At 41.2% G+C, this 19,070-nt stretch overlaps 1 protein-coding gene across 9 annotated transcripts in view; it reads left to right on the top strand.

The window, feature by feature from the left end:
• Positions 1-18,535, top strand: part of iqsec2b (IQ motif and Sec7 domain ArfGEF 2b) — a 43,725-nt gene extending 25,190 nt beyond the window's left edge. The window contains exons 2-15 of one of the 9 annotated variants that reach the window (XM_072449024.1): positions 9,024-9,309; positions 9,369-9,686; positions 9,809-10,483; positions 10,568-10,863; positions 10,933-11,094; positions 11,323-11,445; positions 11,781-11,947; positions 12,026-12,174; positions 13,304-13,429; positions 13,741-13,840; positions 13,909-14,070; positions 14,376-14,564; positions 15,211-15,260; positions 15,474-18,535. In XM_072449024.1, coding sequence (XP_072305125.1) covers positions 9,024-9,309; positions 9,369-9,686; positions 9,809-10,483; positions 10,568-10,863; positions 10,933-11,094; positions 11,323-11,445; positions 11,781-11,947; positions 12,026-12,174; positions 13,304-13,429; positions 13,741-13,840; positions 13,909-14,070; positions 14,376-14,564; positions 15,211-15,260; positions 15,474-16,655 — 3,985 coding nt within the window. In that variant the 3' untranslated portion in view covers positions 16,656-18,535. Of the gene's footprint in view, positions 1-1,847; positions 1,980-8,798; positions 8,951-9,023; positions 9,310-9,368; positions 9,687-9,808; positions 10,864-10,932; positions 11,095-11,322; positions 11,446-11,780; positions 11,948-12,025; positions 12,175-13,303; positions 13,430-13,740; positions 13,841-13,908; positions 14,071-14,375; positions 14,565-15,210; positions 15,261-15,473 lie in introns of those variants that run through there. The other 8 variants (XM_072449027.1, XM_072449025.1, XM_072449019.1 and 5 more) reach the window with 8 other exon arrangements.
• The last annotated feature ends 535 nt before the right edge of the window (positions 18,536-19,070 follow it).

Genomic DNA, 19,070 nt, shown 5'->3' on the forward strand with positions numbered 1-19,070 from the left:
AAAGTGTAAAACTTTTACTATCTACCTCCTAAAAAAACTAAATAATTACAGTTCCATCTGTTCCTTCGTAAACACAGCTATTAAATGCAACTTAACATTAAATTAAGTAGTTATATTAAATACGAATAACAGCAGTTCCGCTTTCTCATATTTTTTATAGCATAGATGGAAACACTTGGTTTTGATTTTACCAATTTAAAAAAGTGGTTCTTATTTCTAGTTTGAAATGACATATTGCATGAAAAGAAGTGTTTTTGATCATCTCTGAGTTAACAAAAACCAGCCTCGACTATCGAGTATCAAGCCTTTTCCTTTCAAATGGAGTGTGATCAGTTCAACTGTTTCTGCTCTACTTGACCTTCAAAGACGTTTCCATCGCAAAACTATGATCTGATTATTGTTATCAGGAGAATGAATCCACTTCTGTCAATATCGTCCACCTCTGCTCTACGCTTAATCTTTATTGTGTGTGCTTTTCATGTGTTGTATTACACTGGCCTCTCTCTTCTCTCTGTCTTGTCCCGTGCTGCTTTCAGAGATGAGGCTGAGGAGGAGGAGGGCGTCCATCAGTTCTGTTGCCCTGCGTCTGGCTGCAGTAGCCCCTCCTCGCGCTGAGCCGGGGGCGTCACGGACCCCCTGTTGACTTGAACATTTACCTGTGAAATAAAACTGTCCTTATGCTGCAACATCTTAAGTCTTCCTGTTCAAAAAACACAACATTCTTCAAGCTCTGTCCAAAAAGAACATGTCCATTCTTTTGTCACTTACTCCTTAGTTTTAGTTGCCTATTACGGTAACATGCATTACCACTCCTCTTTGTGACCAGCTTTGTGATATAAAAAAAAAGCATTAGATTGACTTGACTTTACCTTTTTTGTATCTCTTGTGATTATATTGTGACCTTAGTAAACATTATTATCCATTAACCGAATCATCTTGACATCCTTACTCACTCCTCACTTACTTTACGACGTATTTGATGCACTAATTTCTTGCATTCTGAGTTCTTTGCTATTTTAAAATCAAGCTGTCATAAAGCATCACTGTTGTCGGCCTGTGACTGTTTAGCTTTTTATAGACTTGAGTCACGTCACTTCCAATGTCCTCTGTATTTGTTATCTATGCAGATGTCTCCTCAGACTGGGACAATAAGGCCCTAACGACATATGTACTGTGTATGTTCTGTAATTATAATCGGCTAAAGGCACAGCACGTTCCTTACAGTTTTCCTGCAAACAGAACATGATGAGCTCAGAGATAAACATTGTAAGTTGTGTCACCAATTGTGTTTGTGTGCTATAGACAGTCATCATTATGTGTTATGTATCTTCAGTTATGTATCTTCAGTTTTACCAAAATATATTGGTTTTGCAAAGATAATCAAAAGAAAGAGCTGTCCTGGACTCAGCTCCTTTTTGTCCCATGCCATGAGTCACCCACAAAAATAAAATTCACAAGCCGATGTTCATTTAATCATTTCTCCACTCTTACTCAGTTATTTTTACCCCAATAATTGTACTAATAATGTGCTAAAACCAACACTGCACGCTGTTGTTGGATAAACCATCTTGTTGTTCATGAAGTTTGTGAGTAACAGGGAAATATTCAATGCAAAAGCGCCAGGGACATCAGTGACAAATAACTTTTGTTTCTAACCGGTTTCTTCTAAATCGTGCACAGGCCTTTGCATGTTTGCTTTGACTTGCATTCATGCAGTGTTAACGTCACTCTTGAGTCATGAACACTTCCCCTTTTTCAAATTCAATAAATGAACGAAGCTCAATCATCTGCTTTCAATTTACTGACTTGCTTGTTGTGGTTATGTAATGGAGTGCTTGCCATAGAGATGTTTCTGGGGGCAGGAGAGCAGGAGCGAGGCCGGGTGAGGCAAGTGCGGAGCTGTCAAAAGACTGTCAAGAATGTGGCCTGTACAGCTTCGCACAAAGAGTGGATTCACCGCGTGTGGGGCTAGCACCATGGTAAGAACTCAATTTGGGACATTTTTGGGATATGCTGGCGACAATAGTGGCTTTTTGATCAAACTTGGTATCATGATGTTGTTGGAACTTGAGGAGGACGGGTATTTTCACTGCACTTTTGCTGAAAAAGGAAACCAAAACTATTCAACCCGTTCAGAAAATGGAAACGTATGTAAATAAGGTAGTGAGTAATTGTTAAACAGTGAGCAATAGTTATAGATTAATGTTGGTTGTTGCAGTAGTGACAGCAACAGTAAAAGTGTTTTTTTTTTTTAATTATAAGCTGAAGTCTTATTAACAATAGCATTTTAGATAGTAGTTGTAATTGTAATGTTAGTACATTTACTCATCATCCTGGTAGTAATGAGTCCTACAAAGTTTATGTATGAATTATATAATACTAGATAATGGACAATGTTTCCCCTAATTAAAGTAATTTATAGCATCAGATAATAGAAATATGCTGCCAGTGTAGCCTCCTGTACATGCCGTTCACATGACAACTCTCATACCGGTCTCATAGTATTTAGATCACCCTTATCACCTCTGAGGACATGGCAGAAGACTATCAAAATTAGAAACATAATTACTTAATAAACCAGGAAATGTTTTCCTCTCATTTGCATACTTTTGTTAGAATTGAAAGCTGTTTTCTTGTAAATGTTGTGGATTTAAATGTCAAGTTGGCCCTTGGCAAGAGCAACACTGCAATCCAAACTGCTGCACCGTCTCCATTATGCGCTGGCTGACAAAAGATGACAAATAGTTTTGAAGTGTAATAGTGTTACTGCTTTATTGGAAGCGGAAAGTGCACAGTTGTTTGTCTACTGTGTGTTTAAGGCCTATCTTCATCCTGATTTCTCTGCCTCAGAAGCACAGATCAGATTAGATGGAGCTTGCAAAAACACAGACACACCTTTATCTCAACTAAATGTCCTTTTTTAAACTCTTTTCATTGGTGACATGATTAACTGCCGGGTCAGAGGCAGTAGTAGCCACGTCTCACCTCTTTGGACAGTGAAATAGCCACCGAGTTGGCGTTGAAACATTCTCAACCATGAATGATGTTATTGTCTGTTTTGGAAGAGTGCAACAATGAGAGAAAGCTTTGTTCGTGCACTGAATCTAATTTTTTCCTGACGCATAATTGCTGATCCCAATCAAAGTGCAAATTAATCATATTTTACGCTAATTAGCTGGGACGCCTAAGGATTTTTGTCTAAATTTGATGTTTAGGAATATTTGTATTTGTTGGATAATCTCCTGTGACATTTAAATAGAGGTGAGTTTGAAGGATGTTTTTTTAAAGGAGTGAGGTATAACTTTACTGATTGAGGGTACGCCACCTGCTTTTCTCCATGGAGATGTAATGCTTTACTTGGAATATTCCACAGTATGGCATTACACTTATCTATCTTGCATTTGTTTCATTTTGGATGCTTAATTAATTCAAAAATACCTTGGAAAATTACATTTGACTAGTGAATGTGTTTTCTCCACAGATCTGACCTTTAACTTAGGCTAGCAGCATTACCATGGCAATAGATACATTTAATACCTTTTGGAACATTCTTAGCTAAGCAATAGCAGTTGCGGTACATTTCTCTATACGATGTATGCAGTGCTCCTTTGAAGTGCACAAAACACGTTTCTAATTATTATTAGTCCCTGTTGTAAATACGTATCATAGTTTCACACCAGGCAAGTTGTAGTTTGTGGAAAATGGAAAATGAAAGCTGAACATTACTGTAAGTGGAGGTGAAGCCCTCTGTGATGTCATCAATGAGCAACATAGCATAAAAAATGCAAATGTTATCAGGTATTATTGTTGGTCAAAATGTAGCTATTGTTTAATTTACTTTACATTGCAGTTGCTAGGTAACAGTTGTGGAATGTCCAACCGGGAAGTAACAGTATAAACACCACCAAAATGGTCAAACTGGCGAAGAATTGGCAAAATAAAATCTAAATCTAATCATGTTCAATATGTTTTTGTGAAATGCGAGTTCAAAGTAAGCTCTGTTCTGATGTATAAAAAGGCTTGATTTCACCTCTGTAAGGACATGAAAAGTGCTCCTGCGTGTCCTTTCATCACACTGATCATTTCTATGCTTGTATTGCCTTGATTATGAAAAATCAAACTGCTGTGTTGTTGAGTGTGCTGGCATTTTAAAATTCAAAATGCTTCACTCCTCACTGCTGCCAGCAAACGGTGTCAGACTCCTCCATGTATTAGGTGTCTGAAAGTGAAAGACAAAATGTTGCAGAATGTAGAGAGGGGCCTCAAATTAAATCATCAATAATATGATTAACGTTGTTTTGAAGACATCATTTTGAATATCAGGTTTGTTTTATATATATATATATATATTTATTTATTTTTAAATTGTTATTATTATTTTTTTTTTTTAAGTATAGTTACCATTGTGTCATTGGAGACTGACCACCACAAGAAGCTTAAAATCGCCACAGATTAAAACAAAAATATGACCATCTTTTTCTGTTTTTCTACATATTTTTTTGCTTATAATACAAATCAAGGTTATAAATCAATATTTCTGCACTTTTGTAGGTAGTTAAGAGTCATTTCACTTTTTGATAAACCTCAACTAATAGATTAACAGCTAGAGGTGGACAGTTTATCAAGATTTTCATAATATTGTGATGTGAAAATTGTTTTTTGTATATGAAGTCTACCAACAGAACTGTTTTTTTTTTTAAATTAAAATAATTGATGTTGTAAACTTTCAAAAAGGGTATATGGTAATATTTCTGCAGTTTTGTGATTCATTTTTCAGACCTTTCACATTTGTCTGATAATTAAACCTCAACTAGTACATTTAAAGTGTTTTAAAATGTTAAAATATTTTAATACATTTCTGTTAGATCGTTATCAGGTTACTCTAAATAAACCATTTTTTCACCTCATTCATTTTGTTCATGTAACCCACCTCTCCGATGGGAATGTGTCAAAGAAACAAAAAAATCTCACATGACTTGTCCCTTTTAATAACTGTTGTCAGTCAATGGTCATGAGGAAACGAGTCGAGAGACAGTTTGTGAGGTCGATGTAATTACGCTGTGGGTTGGGCTTCGGAGCCCCGCTGCTGTTTCAGACCACCACTGCTCCTGCTCTCTCCACCACATCAATATTATATGAGCACAAACCAGGGGGCGCCTTTCAACACTTTAGAGCGCCCATTCATACCTCCATCTTGTCAATATCTCCTCCATTCTGCTCACACTTAGCTGTTTATTGCAATCTTACCATCTGTTAGAGCGCTAATTAAATGTTTTGAGGCAGTGGGCTGGTCTTTATGAGGCAGCCCCCAGAGAGCGCTCTCCCTCCCTGGCACTGATGAAGCAATATTCAGTCAGTCAAAGTCTATCTTACATAAGTAATGGAGGCCAGCTGTGAAATAGCCACATGTTTTGTACATGGAATATCATTGTATCTCACTGTTCTCACTAGCTCGACAATTGCCTCAGGCTAAAGTGAAAAAAACTGTAGGAAACAGGCATGTTATGTCACTGGTGGATTTGTGTGTGTTTAAAATGTGCAGAATGTTTAGTTACTTGTAGAGTTAAAGTAAGCTATACTATAAAGCTATACCATTATTACTTCATAAAGGCTTGGCAATTAATCAAAGTTTAATGATCTCATTCATCAAAGATTAACTTGTGGGCTTAGGGCCGATTCTTTGTTATAAATGCTTTTGGATTTTCAAGGAAGATTTTTTTTATTGTTACACTTATTCAAAGTTTATCTTGTTTATGTTAAGGAAATTGTTATAAAAACAAACAGAATAGAATAGAGTTGAAATGAATTGTCTCCTGGGAGAAATTTGTCTCGGACTCGGTAGATTTGACAACAATAAAAACTCAACAACAGTAAAGACAAAGCACAATTTTGCTCCCAATGCACAATTTACTTCGTCCAAAGTCTGAACTCGGCTCCAAACACGCGGCTTTTTACTGACAGAGGATTGGCTGTACCTGTCGATCATTGACGATTTCAAACGACCGGATCTTGATTTGATTAAAAGTCCAATAATGGCTCAGTTTTCTCTCACTTTTTCGAATAATCAAGAGAAATATTTGGAGCATGCATCACCCAGTATCTATAATTCACCATTGTGCCTTTACTGGATATTGACCATTGCAAGAAACCAAACAGAGCTCCACACATTAATTTAGAGGGCAAAATGATTCCTCACAACCTTGTATACTCCACCCACTAACTCAGGTGCCAGATTTGTAACTTCACCTCAGAATGGTCATTAATTAACGCCTGGTTTGTGTATGTGTGTGTTTGTGTCCTTGCCATAATCTTAACTTACTGACATGTTGCGTCTGGTGGCACTGCATAGACTTAAGCTCCACCTCTTAAAACGAGCAGTTTATTACACTCACTTTATAATTTATACCACACAAAATATCACAAACGATGAAGACATATTTTGGTCAGATATGATAAAGCATTGATTTGACTCTTTGGAGCCTTTGTAACCATAAATGGAGGTGAGAAAATGCTAATAACATGAATCGTGATCAAACCTTGTGGCGATCTTATCTGCCAAACCTGAAAGATGATGATTTCTTCTTACTCACCCTATTGGTCAGTCTTTGTCATGCTTTCAGTCAGTGACAGCTAAATTTAACTGTAAAAGTAAAACAAAAATAAGCTGATGTCTTCAATTACCTCTTAAATACCTCTTAAAGTGTAAAAGAATTGTGTTAAAAATCGAAATACTGGCTTTGTTTAGTTGTTGCCATTTTGTCCACCTTTGTATACAATATTTGCAGGTTCTTTTGAAATGTTTTCATAGCAAGAAAAGAAATGTGCAAATAACCATTCACAACATGTAGAGCATATTCAACACCCACCACAACTATGATGATCACAGTCAATATAAATCGTCATAGCAACTACTCATCCTAACAACTGCCTCACGCCCACGAGCAACCAACAGCAACCGTCACCAAGCAACCCCCTCCCTCTGCTCAGCTCCACTATTTAAGGAGGCGAGGAGGAGGAATGATAAATGATGCTGCAAAGTAAAAACTAAAAAAAAGTCCTTCCCATGGGGTTTGATCTCTGCACGCGTGTGAGGCTCGAGTTTCAGGGGGTCTTCTTGGCCCCTATTTGTCTCACGGTCTTGTCAAAGCTTTTATGGGGCCAACAAGTGATGTCTATGTTACTTCATCTTGTTATTTCTGATTTACATAGTTCATAGTTAGAGCTATTGAAACGCTGAGGGGAAAGCATTTGTAGTTCTGTGTATACATTTTAGAATATAAATCAAATGTATCTGTATGAATATATTATACGATTAAGTTAAAGAGGATGCACGGTGGCAAAGGCGGTTAGTGCTCTTGCCTCTCAAGAAGGAGATCGTGGGTTCGATTCCCGGACCAGACTAACATCACATGATCTCTCTGGGTGGAGTCTGCATGTTCTCCCCGTGTTACAGTGGGTTCTTTCCGGGTTCTCTGGCTCCTCCCACCGTCCAAAGACATGCATGTGTCAGGCAAAATTAGTGACTCTAAATTGGCCCTAGTGAATGAATGTGAGCGTGAACTGTCTTGTAATGTCTATGTCTCTATGTTGGCCCTGCGACAAGTTGGCCACTGTCCAGGGTGTACCCCGCCTAAGGCCCGAAGTCACTGGGGTAGGCTCTAGTCACCCGCGACCCTGAAAGGAAAGAAAATGGATGGATTAAGTTAAAGGGCAGTACTTAGCTTTTGTTGGCAAAAGAATACCTTGAAACATGTTTTTTACTGTGAGCATAGATGCCTTTCTATGTAATGTCGATGTAATGGCACCTGCTTGTTTCCATGGAAATAGATAGTTTAATGCCATTCTGTAGAACATTCCAGGCAAAACAAGAGCAGGCCCTCCTCCAGAAATGTTGCGAAGTGCACTTTTAAGAATAGAACCTATTAATAAGAATACAAGTGTCAAAACATGATTTGGTCTAAATGGGAGGCCTATGAAAACACAAAACCACATTATATTTTGGATAGTGGATGTAAAGTGAGTTTTAATGTTGCCGTGTGTGCCTCTGTTAAACGGTCCATGTGACTCTTGTGCAGAATAATGGACCTGTCCAAAGTGGAGAGAAAAATCAGGCACAGGAAATCCTGTCAACAAACTGCATTGTACAAGCACTTTTCAGTCTCAGCAATGTACTATTATAATGTTCAGATATCTTGAGAGTCTTTTAGGCATTACACAGAAGTGTATGTAATTCAAGAGGCTTATCTTTGGGAAGTTGACGTGTTCAACACAATGTTATTTCCACACGCCGGTTTATCGAGGTCAGCTGGGCACTGCTGAGTGAAGGGGTGCGGCTTGTATAAGGAGGAAATGTAGGCTGGAGTTTGTTACTTTAGCTGCTCTCACAACCACACACACTTTGAAGGGGATTATTTTTGGATTGTATCTAAAACTGGACAGATTTTGGAATTTGTATGCCCAATATTGCTATCATGTACCGGTATTCTTTTTTTCCTTCTTAGCCGATTCCAAAGTAAAAGCGTAAGTGACAGTGAATGTGAAAGAATGTGATAATTGCTGTGTTTTGAGTCGCTCTTGAGGCTACATGTGCGATTTACACTTTACGTTTCCATAACAACCAGGTCATTCCTGTCGGAGCGAAGTTGCTGGTTTTGATATCAGCCAGATAACTCTTCAAATGCTTCAACAGTTGTGTGTGACAAGCTGAACAAAATAGTGAAAGTGTTTTAACAAGTCGCTGTCAGATACATGTTGGACAACCTTGTGTTTTAACTCTTACGGGTTCAGTAAAGACAAAGATAGTGATCACAGGTGTTTATATCTTTTGGATAGTGAGTTCCTCATAAATTATTGGGCTGCAGTTTAAATAACATACAGCTTATTTGATGAAAACATTAATCATGGCCTCCACAAAGAAATGGCTAATTCCTCACCGCTCAAAGCGTTACATGTAAGTTTCTAATAATCTATCCTGCAGTTTTCAGCTACAATAAACTGCTCTGACAACGTGTTTCTCTCTGCAGTGTGGAAGGAGACTCTCAGTGTCCAGACTCCAGTGCCCACAAAGACAACTTGTTCGGCCAGCCTCCATATTTGCGCGGCTCTGACCGCTTCCCCGACACCACTGTTCCAGGGTCCAGGGGCCCCACATGTGTGTCCGCCTCCAACTCTGCCAGCTTGGCCTGGGCACTGCGGACACGCCACCAACCAGCCAGTTTGGCCCTGCGCAAGCAGGAGGAGGAGGAGAACAAGAGATGCAAAGCTCTCTCAGACAGTTATGAGCTTTCAACAGATCTGCAAGATAAAAAGGTACACGATGACATTTGTATTTCTCACATTACAGTTTTATGAACATGGGACTTTTACAGGTGGAAATGTTGGAGAGAAAGTACGGAGGCTCATTTGTAAGTCGGAGAGCCGCGCGCATAATTCAGACGGCCTTCAGACAGTATCGCATGAACAAGAATTTCGAGCGCCTCAGAAGCTCAGCTTCCGAGAGTCGCATGACCCGCCGCATCATCCTGTCCAATATGAGACTGCAGTACTCCTTTGACGAGCGCCAGCCACAGCAACAGGCTCAAACACAGACCAACTTCACCCATAGTGTGGCTATCGGCCCCCCTCACTCTCCAGACGTTGACCGGCCTGGAGACTACACACACCTAGAGGACTCCTTCTCCAAGCAGGTACAAGAATTGTGCTTATGCTTCTTTTCCACCTGTTATCAGCAACACTTTTGATCACACACAGGCAATGCTTTGATAAATAGAACGATGAATCCAACTCCCGAATCTTGTCTTTTGTCCAGGTAAAGTCACTAGCTGATTCCATTGATGACGCTCTCACTTGCCGCACAGGCCGCAATGACTCGCAGGAGGGCAGCCGGGAGGGCAGGGGACTGAGTGAGGACTTTGGAGAGTGTGTCTGGAGCAGCAGCAGTAACCCGTCCTCTCAGAGGGGGCTTGGAGACAGAGCCAGGGGTCCAGGGGGAGGACTGAGCATGCATGGAGACAGCACTGCCACCTCATACAGTGATGTCACACTGTATATGGATGATGGGATGCCCTCCTCCCCTCTGTCCCTGGACCGAGCGCCCAGTAGCACAGACACAGAGTATTGGGGTCCTGGGACAGGCGTGGGGGGACGAGAGGACAGCAGGGACACAGAAGGGGGAGGGAGCAGTAACAGTCGCCGCAGCACGCCCTGTACAGAGTGTCGTGACTACAGGCTGAGGGGAGCCCATCTGCCTCTGCTCACCATCGAGCCGCCCAGTGACAGCTCCGTGGACATGAGTGACCGCTCCGACCGCGGCTCTCTGAGCAGACAGCTGGTCTACGAACAGGAGTCTGTGGTCGGGTCAGGCTCCCCTCAGGGGACTCTCAAACACTCCCCTGGCACAGGAACTCGCCCCTCGTCTACAGCTGCTGCCCAGGGCCAGACACGACCCACAGGCCGGCCTATCCCCACTCACATCCCTCACCAGGTAGTGGCCCATCACCACCATCACCACCACCCCGTCCACCACCACCAGTACCCCGACACTCCCTCCTCCTCTTCCTCTCCTCAGCAGCCCCCCACCACACCGTTGTCCTCCTCATCCTCCACAGTGCTGCCCCCTGGTGGTTTGGAGCAGCCCTGTTGCTCAGATGGTGACAATGACTCGCTAAATTCCACCACAAACTCCAATGAGACGGTCAACTGCAGCTCTGGCTCCTCATCCCAGGACAGCCTCCGAGAGCCCCTCCCACCCCTGGGTAAACAGACCTATCAGAGAGAGAGCCGCCACAGCTGGGACTCGCCGCCTTTTAACAGTGACGTTGTTCAGAGACGACAGTATCGCATCGGTCTCAACCTGTTCAACAAGTAAGCTGATAAACAGAGGCAACTAGCACTGTCTGTAACACAATATTTTAAATAATTCTAATTATACAGGAAGCCAGAGAAAGGGATCCAGTACCTCATAGAAAGGGGGTTTGTATCTGACACTCCAGTTGGTATTGCTCACTTTATCCTGGAGCGGAAAGGCCTAAGTCGACAAATGATTGGAGAGTTTCTGGGAAATCGACAAAAACAGTTCAACAAAGATGTTTTAGAGTGAGTATGCATTACAAAAGGAATTTTGAGCTGCAACCAACACACAACCCCTGTATTTTGTGTATACGAGTGCAAATAAAGGCACTTACAGCAGCCTTGGCCACCTTGACCTTTACTCCCATACGCTATAAATTATTTGCAATGACATGACTTATTGTCCATATGCTCCCTGAGTGTTGCTGGGTCTCAAGGGAATGTTGTAAGGTGACTGTGCCCTCTGCGTTACAGCTGTGTGGTGGATGAGATGGATTTCTCTGGAATGGACCTCGACGATGCTCTGCGGAAGTTCCAGGCTCAAATCAAAGTTCAAGGAGAAGCTCAGAAGGTGGAAAGACTCGTAGAAGCATTTAGGTGCGTATTTGGGGGTATTTAATTTAGAATTTGGGGGTTTCACTGATCAAATGGGGGTAAGCAGTCGTTTTTGTGCCTATTATATGGTTATATCAGAAACAAAAGACCACAAATGTTGACTGTGATTAAGTCTAATACACTTATCTATTTAACCAACCACAAAAAATAATTCTGTATTATACGAATTCACTTGCCCCATCTCAATTAAACTCCAAGTCTAATCACTGGATTTCAGATTACATTACAATATCCTATAAGTGTCTGTACGTAATAGATTGTTTTATCTTTACCTTCTGGATATTTCTTATGAGAATACATTTGTTATTGTCTTACAGTCAGAGGTACTGCGTGTGCAATCCAACCCTTGTCCGGCAGTTTCAAAACCCTGACACCATCTTCATCTTGGCCTTTGCCATAATCCTCCTCAACACAGACATGTACAGTCCAAATGTAAAAGCGGAGAGGAAGATGAAGCTAGACGATTTCATCAAGAATCTCAGAGGTGATTGATAATTTCTGCCAATATTTGTCTTCCTATTGTCTGTATAAAGTTCATCTGTTTCAATGCTTTTTTCCTAAGGTGTAGACAATGGTCAGGATATCCCGAGAGACTTGCTTGTTGGAATCTATCAACGTATCCAGAAATGGGAACTCCGGACAAATGACGACCATGTGTCCCAAGTGCAAGCTGTGGAAAGAGTCATAGTGGGAAAAAAGCCAGTGCGCATTGTAGCTCCCTCAGTACTTTGCAAATGCCATTGGTAGACAGTAACAACATTAAGTCATTTAAAATATATATATTTTTTTATCTTGGTGGCAAAAAGGATAACTGACTCACTTAGATAATTAGTGAGGAGAGTAATGCATTTGTGAAGACGGCAGCTTTTGGTGCTGAAATAGGGTTCTAATCCACCCCCAGGCTAAATTTGGACAAATCAGTAAAATAAAAATTCCCATTCAACCCTGTCAAAAGCTCTGTGGGCATTAAGGGATATCACAGCCAAAGAGAATGTGTTGGTTTTGTTCATCAAAGATGTAATAGTCATCTCATGTCAACAGATGATCTGTTCTTGACAAATCCAATTTGATCATCTTTATGAATAATTTGATTCTCTAATCTTAATGTGCCAGTAACCTTTATAGTATTGCGTATATATATATATATATATATATATATATATATATATATATATATATATATAGATAGATAGATAGATAGATAGATAGATAGATAGATAGATAGATAGATAGATGGATGGATACATTTTAGCTGACATATTTTCCTTAATTTAGCATAATCAAATTATCTGGTCAAATCAAAATCATTGTTTGTTAGGGATTGGCTTCACAAATATTCTAAATAATGACACCTTTTGTGATTTAGTAATCCTACCATTTTGGTACTTCTACCTTTTTGGTAATTCTACCTTTTTGGCTCAATAGAAGAATAGTACCGGTAATTTCACCTTAGTTCATTTGTGCAGACATTGAAAGCAATAGACAGTTTTTGTTTTATATTGAATATTACAGTCATATTAACCATCAATCGGGACAAACTCTCAATTTTGACAGCTAAACGGCAACAGAATTGGACTACTCTCCTGCTCAATTTAAAAAATATGGGCATTAGAATATTGTGATGTCATGTGAACCCAACGTATTGTTAACAGATGCTGCAGTAGTAGTGAGCCACAACAGTACAGCACATGTTGCTAAGTACAAATATTAACAATTTATCAAATCCATAATACGTAACTTTTATAAGTTCTTTCCACCACTGGCAATTAGTGTTGTGGGACTGTTAATATTAGTGTCATGTTTACTTCCACAGGATTCAGTGTCTTTCCTGTGTGCATAGGTGCTGTCTCTTCCACATCGGCGGCTTGTGTGCTGCTGCCAACTCTACGAAGTGCCCGACCCAAACCGGCCTCAGAGGACAGGAGTGCACCAGCGAGAGGTCTTTCTGTTCAACGACCTGCTGGTGGTGAGTCAGTGTTACGCTACAAGATGTTGACAATCTGTCTGATTTTAGATTAGAATGTGATTTGTCACTCTCACAGATGGGGGACAGTATTCTTGCTTTGATTATAGTATTTTCATATGAATCATCCAAAATGTTAAACCGGGTTATTTCATTGTATTTTTTTGGGGTCCATTATCTTGCTTTATGTATCCAATCACATCACAGAGTTTGTATAATAACAATTTATCAAATTCTTTATCAAACACATAATTATACCATATGATATTGTCACAGCAATGCCTGTTACCTTTTTACTTTATTTCTTTCCAAAGGTGACCAAAATATTCCAAAAGAAGAAAACCTCAGTGACCTATAGTTTCAGACAATCTTTCCCTTTGGTTGAGATGCAAGTGCACATGTTCCAGAACTCATGTAAGACTTGCAGAGGTGGGACTAATCAAATGTTAGACACATTTTAATTACCCTTTTCCCTACATCAGACTACCCTCATGGTATACGTCTGACCTCCGCTGTCCTGGGTGGAGAAAGAAAGGTGCTCATCGTCTTCATGGCACCCAGTCAGCAAGATCGCACTCGCTTTGTGAGCGACCTCAGGGAGAGCATCGCTGAAGTGCAGGAGATGGAGAAATACAGAGTGGAATGTAAGCATGGACAGTTGGTGTGCCATGGGTGGCATCTAGTGGTTGAAGTGCAGATTGCAGTTGTCTTGGCCACCCTGCACAAAAATGCAGTGTTTAGAATTATATTTGTAATTTTTCAGTTTTAGGATTTTGAGAAACATAAAATTGTGCTTTAGTTTTGCATTGTATAAATAAATACATAAAAACTGCAATTATCAGGTTTATGTTGTGTTTTCAAGGTATATCGTAGTGTATAGAGTTTATTTAGAGAAAATGGGATGGATTTGGTGTACACTTTAGTTTTTGATATATTCTGTTTTCAACAGCTGAGCTGGAGAAACAAAAAGGTGTAATGCGCCCAAGCCTGCTGACTGGAAGCGTGGTGGGTGGTGTTGGCCTTAAAGGTGAAGTTGTCAATGGCTCTTTGGGAAGAACCAGTTTTGATGACTGCTCAATGGGTGAGGGCCTCAAACGCACCGCCCTCAGCTCATCTCTCAGGGACCTCTCCGACACAGGTGAGACAGCTACAGATACATCATTATACACACTTCAGGGACTGTATGTTTCCTCATTACTACTGGGTTTAATGGTGATTATTTGGTCCTTCTGTCATATGAGAATACACTGCCTGTCCAAAAAAAGTCACCACTTGGATTCAGCTAAGCAAATACCGTAGATACGAGCCTCCTGCTGGATAAACTGCTGCATGAGTGATGATCTTTCAGCTACTACACGGTATTTAAACCCGAGTGATGCAGTGAGTGGCTTCTCATTTCTGAAACAACCATGTGGGAAGACAAATCCCGTGGTTATGGAAAATATGTCGGTGTGTTTGAGAAGGGTCAAATCTTTGGCATCAAGCAGAGAAAATATCTAAGGAGAAGCAGAAACTAATCTACGACAAATCTGAACTTTGTGCAGTGGTCACTCTCTCACATCATCAGTACAAGATCAACTGTGAAAACTTAGCCACATTGAATGTGTCCTGCAATCAACACTAAAGGCAGTCGTACGAAATATTAAGAGCGTGTGACTCTTTTTCTGTGGTGACTTTTTTTTGGGACAGGCATTGTGCATCTGACACCTTCATAAAAGGTTCTCATTCTTTGCCTCGTGCAATCTTTGGCTTTTGCTAACTTTCCTCTTCCTACTGGGGAGCAGGGAAGCGTGGTCGCAGGAACAGTGTTGGTTCTCTGGACAGTACCATGGAAGTAAGTCTTCAAGATGTTGCTCTGTTTCTCTGCTAGAACTGTCCCTCCCTTTAAAATCTTAATTTCCAACCTTGATGTGTAATGTTATGTTTGCCTGTGCTTGATGTTATTGTTTTGGCATGTCCTTGTCCTGTCGTCTTGTGAGTACAGAGCTCTAACAAAGTATTGCTGAGTACTGAGTGCTGAGTGCATGATGCTCCTGTATGTTCCCAGGGTTCTGTCATTAGCAGCCCACAGCCGCACCAGCGTTATGCAGTGTCTGGGATTGTCACTGGATGTTATGGATCAGAAGACTTCCGGCCTCACCGCCCCATCCTGAGCCCCGGATCGGGGGTGGGGGGTGGGCCGGGGCAGCAACATACCACTGCTGGGACAGGAGTTGGGGGAGTCTCCAGCAGTGTAGAGAGAGCAGGAGCGGGGAGCGGCCCTGGGGGGAGCAGCAGCAACAACAGCGGCTCTTTCCTGGGCTCACTATTCGGCAGCAAGCGCGCCAAACCACCTGGGCCCCTTATTCCACCGGGGCCACAGTACCCCGCACCTGTCCCCCCACCGACTACAGGGGGGCCCCCTCCTCACTCCCCATCATCGCTATGCCAACTGGAGGGGGGGCCTACCAAGATTCAATCGCTACACGCACAGTACTGTCACGCGAACTCCGTGCAGCCACCTCCACCTTACTATCATCACCATCGTTACCACGTCCAACCTATCCTTCCACCTTTACAAGGAATTTCCCCTCTTACCTTACAGAGAGGCCCTCTACCCTGTCGGCCTCCCCTCGGCCCGCCACCACTTACCCCGCACCCGCAGCTGGCCCATCTCTCCCAGCTATCCCAGCATGGGCTTCAGAGTCGCTTCGGAAATATGGTGGTGGGCTGTCCCCCGCCCCTTTCTCCTCACTCCCAGCATTCCCCGAACCCCCTGTCCCTGTACCACGTGCAACCCTCACACTCAGTCAGAGTGGGAGGCGGCCCTGGTACCAAACCTCCACTAACCCTGTCCCATTCCCACCCGCACCCCCACGCACACTCCCAAACCCACCCCGGACACGTGCACACACCGCACCCAGGCACACACTCCAACCACCAAACACACTTCATATTCGGCACTCTGCCCCACAATCTACCCTCCGCTACCGTGAATGCGCATCACGCAGCGTCCGCCGGCCAGTATCTGCCCCAGTACCCTCCTCTTTCTTCTATCCCCCCTCCCCCACCGCACTCCCCTTTACCCCCCCCTTTGTCCCCCCTTACCCCTCTTACCCCTCTCTCCCCTCTCCCCCTCCAGCACCCCGGGCCGCCTCAGCAGGCGCCGCAGGTGACAGGGGCTGGGGCGACAGGTACCGGGGGCAGCTCCAAATCCAAGCCTATCAACCGGATAAGTACCGTAGTGTGAACCGCACGTGGTCTCGGAGCCTACGTTCGGACGATCGAGCGGAGCACAGAGCCAGAGGCCGGACCAAAGCATCGCGGACAGAAAGCAACAGCAGCAGCATGACTGACAAGAGGAAACGTAGCCTGCTCCGGCTCTGCTACTTCCACCTGCGGTTCCCTCACATGTAGGTGGAGCTATGAAGAGGAACATTTTAAATGCGCCAACACACAATCAGAATAGTCTATAGCCATAAGAACTAAGAAAAACTATATACGTCTATATATCTTCAGTTTGAATTGTTCAAAGGGTAATTAAACATGTATAAGACTATTTACATGTGCAGTATTTTTGTGATAATGTGAAAACAGATCAATGAAGACCATATTGTACCTTCAGCTGCTTACACAGGGAACACAAAAAAGAAGTTCGCCAAAATGTCTCTGACTTTGCAATAATTTACTTGGCTTTATGATGTCCCTGTCAAATCTTGCAGGTCCTGCTTTCTGGTATTTTTTCTTAAACAAAAAATAATAAGACCTCAAATGTATTGCTTTGTCTAAAACTTTTAAACGAGTGCACGGTTACCTAATTGTCTTTTGCTTAAGGCTATATGTTACAAAATGCCACCTGGCTTTTAATCACATTCCTTGTGGGTTTTGAGACTCATTGATACAATCAATAATTTAATTTGAATGTTTCTGAAGCTTTTTGCTGTTTTATTGATATTATAATATACCTGCTATGAGTATGATGAATATTGTTCTATAATTGTTTTGATCAGTGAATATATCGGCAGATGTATGTAAGTGGTTATAGAAAGTATATGCACATATAAATCTCCACATTTTGCCATAGCCCCTCGAGGGCGATCTAACATGTGAAGTGTACCCCTGTTGTTTTCACAAATTGAATTTTTAATTTATCTAAATAGTATTTAAGATAATCAATGTGATTTTGTTAAATTACTTCCATCACCAAATCTAAAATTGTTTTGAGGTTTGTGTTCTTATGACAAACCTGACCATACACCCTTTTCATCATTTGAATCTCAAATGTGGAATAGAAGTTATGTCAATCTATGTTTTAAAGAAGCACGATTTGACCAGAGGTTTTGTGATTTTGCACATGTGATGTCTGAACTTAATGGCCTTTTTCTAAATCTCCCTTTCTTGCCATTAGAGATCTTTATATTTTCAGATGCCTTTGCATCTAGGGTAGAGCTTCTTGTTTGAATTGTCAAGAATGTAAAATAGCCTTCAGCATTTTGTGCGTCCCCTTTTGCTACTACATTTGAGGCACTAAAACCTTTGCCTTTTCTAACACAGATGAGCAAAGATCATGTGTATTCTTTGTTAAGATGGATACATGGTCTATAAAATAAGCTTGAAATGGCAAGAAGACCTAGAAGACTTGGTCTGGGGAGACTCGCGAATGTGAGATAAAGAATTTATTAATGTATGTGCTATTATTTTATTGCGTCTTTTGACTCTTTTGCATGAATATGTCTGCACTTATTGAATAGATTATATTGTATAAACCTGAATGTACATAATATAATATATAAGCTTCTCATAACAATGGGATATACTGCCATTATGTTTTCAGGTATGTGCATGTGACTGCCGCTCACTATGTATATAAAAGAGAGAGAAATGAAGGCCCTAACAAAATTAACTTATTTTCATTGTTTTTTATTTAGCCTGAAGGTGTGAGAATGTGTCAATAACAGTGCAACAATTAAAGCCTAAAACTTAATATTGGTGCATTCATACAAATTATTTTAAACAGATATGTTTAAACTGTATTCATGTATGTATAGGCCTTCTGTGTGTTTTGAAAGAATAGAGAATTGAGATGTGAATATTTATTGCTACTGATAAATTAAAGTGTCCTTGGAGTGACTTGGTCTGTTGTGTAATTTTTATCGTCAATGCCGTGACTCTACAGCGCCCTCTATAGGATTATATTTGCAACTTTTTGTGCATTTTGTAACCATTTGTGCTATATTTAGGCCTACTACAACAGTAAACACTATTGCTTGAATTTTAACATAGCTTAATCGTAATACAATAAAACATTTACACATTAAAATTGCAGAACAGGCATCAATGCTTGATTTAAATATTTCCGGATTCAATTAATTACAATTAGGCTAATTAATTTGCAAGGGATCGTATATACATGAACATTTGTAACAGTTGCAACGTAAATATGACAGATTACAGCACAAATTACGGGGCAAAAAGAAATACATGGAACAGTAAAAGGCCAGAATTGAAGTGCACACAGACTTGTCCTTTTTTTATCCACTTTTAAAGATGCGATATTAAAGTGATGGACTGATTGTCTTATCAAAGAAAGACTGTTCTTCTCATCTAGTCTTCCCTTCTACAAAGAGCACAGCCAGGGCGTGGTGCGTCAGTGTGTTTCTGTTAT

Source organism: Eucyclogobius newberryi, unplaced genomic scaffold (assembly GCF_026437365.1).
Source record: "Eucyclogobius newberryi isolate DKJ021-1_F unplaced genomic scaffold, fEucNew1.0.hap1 SCAF_17, whole genome shotgun sequence".
Taxonomy (NCBI): domain Eukaryota; kingdom Metazoa; phylum Chordata; class Actinopteri; order Gobiiformes; family Gobiidae; genus Eucyclogobius; species Eucyclogobius newberryi.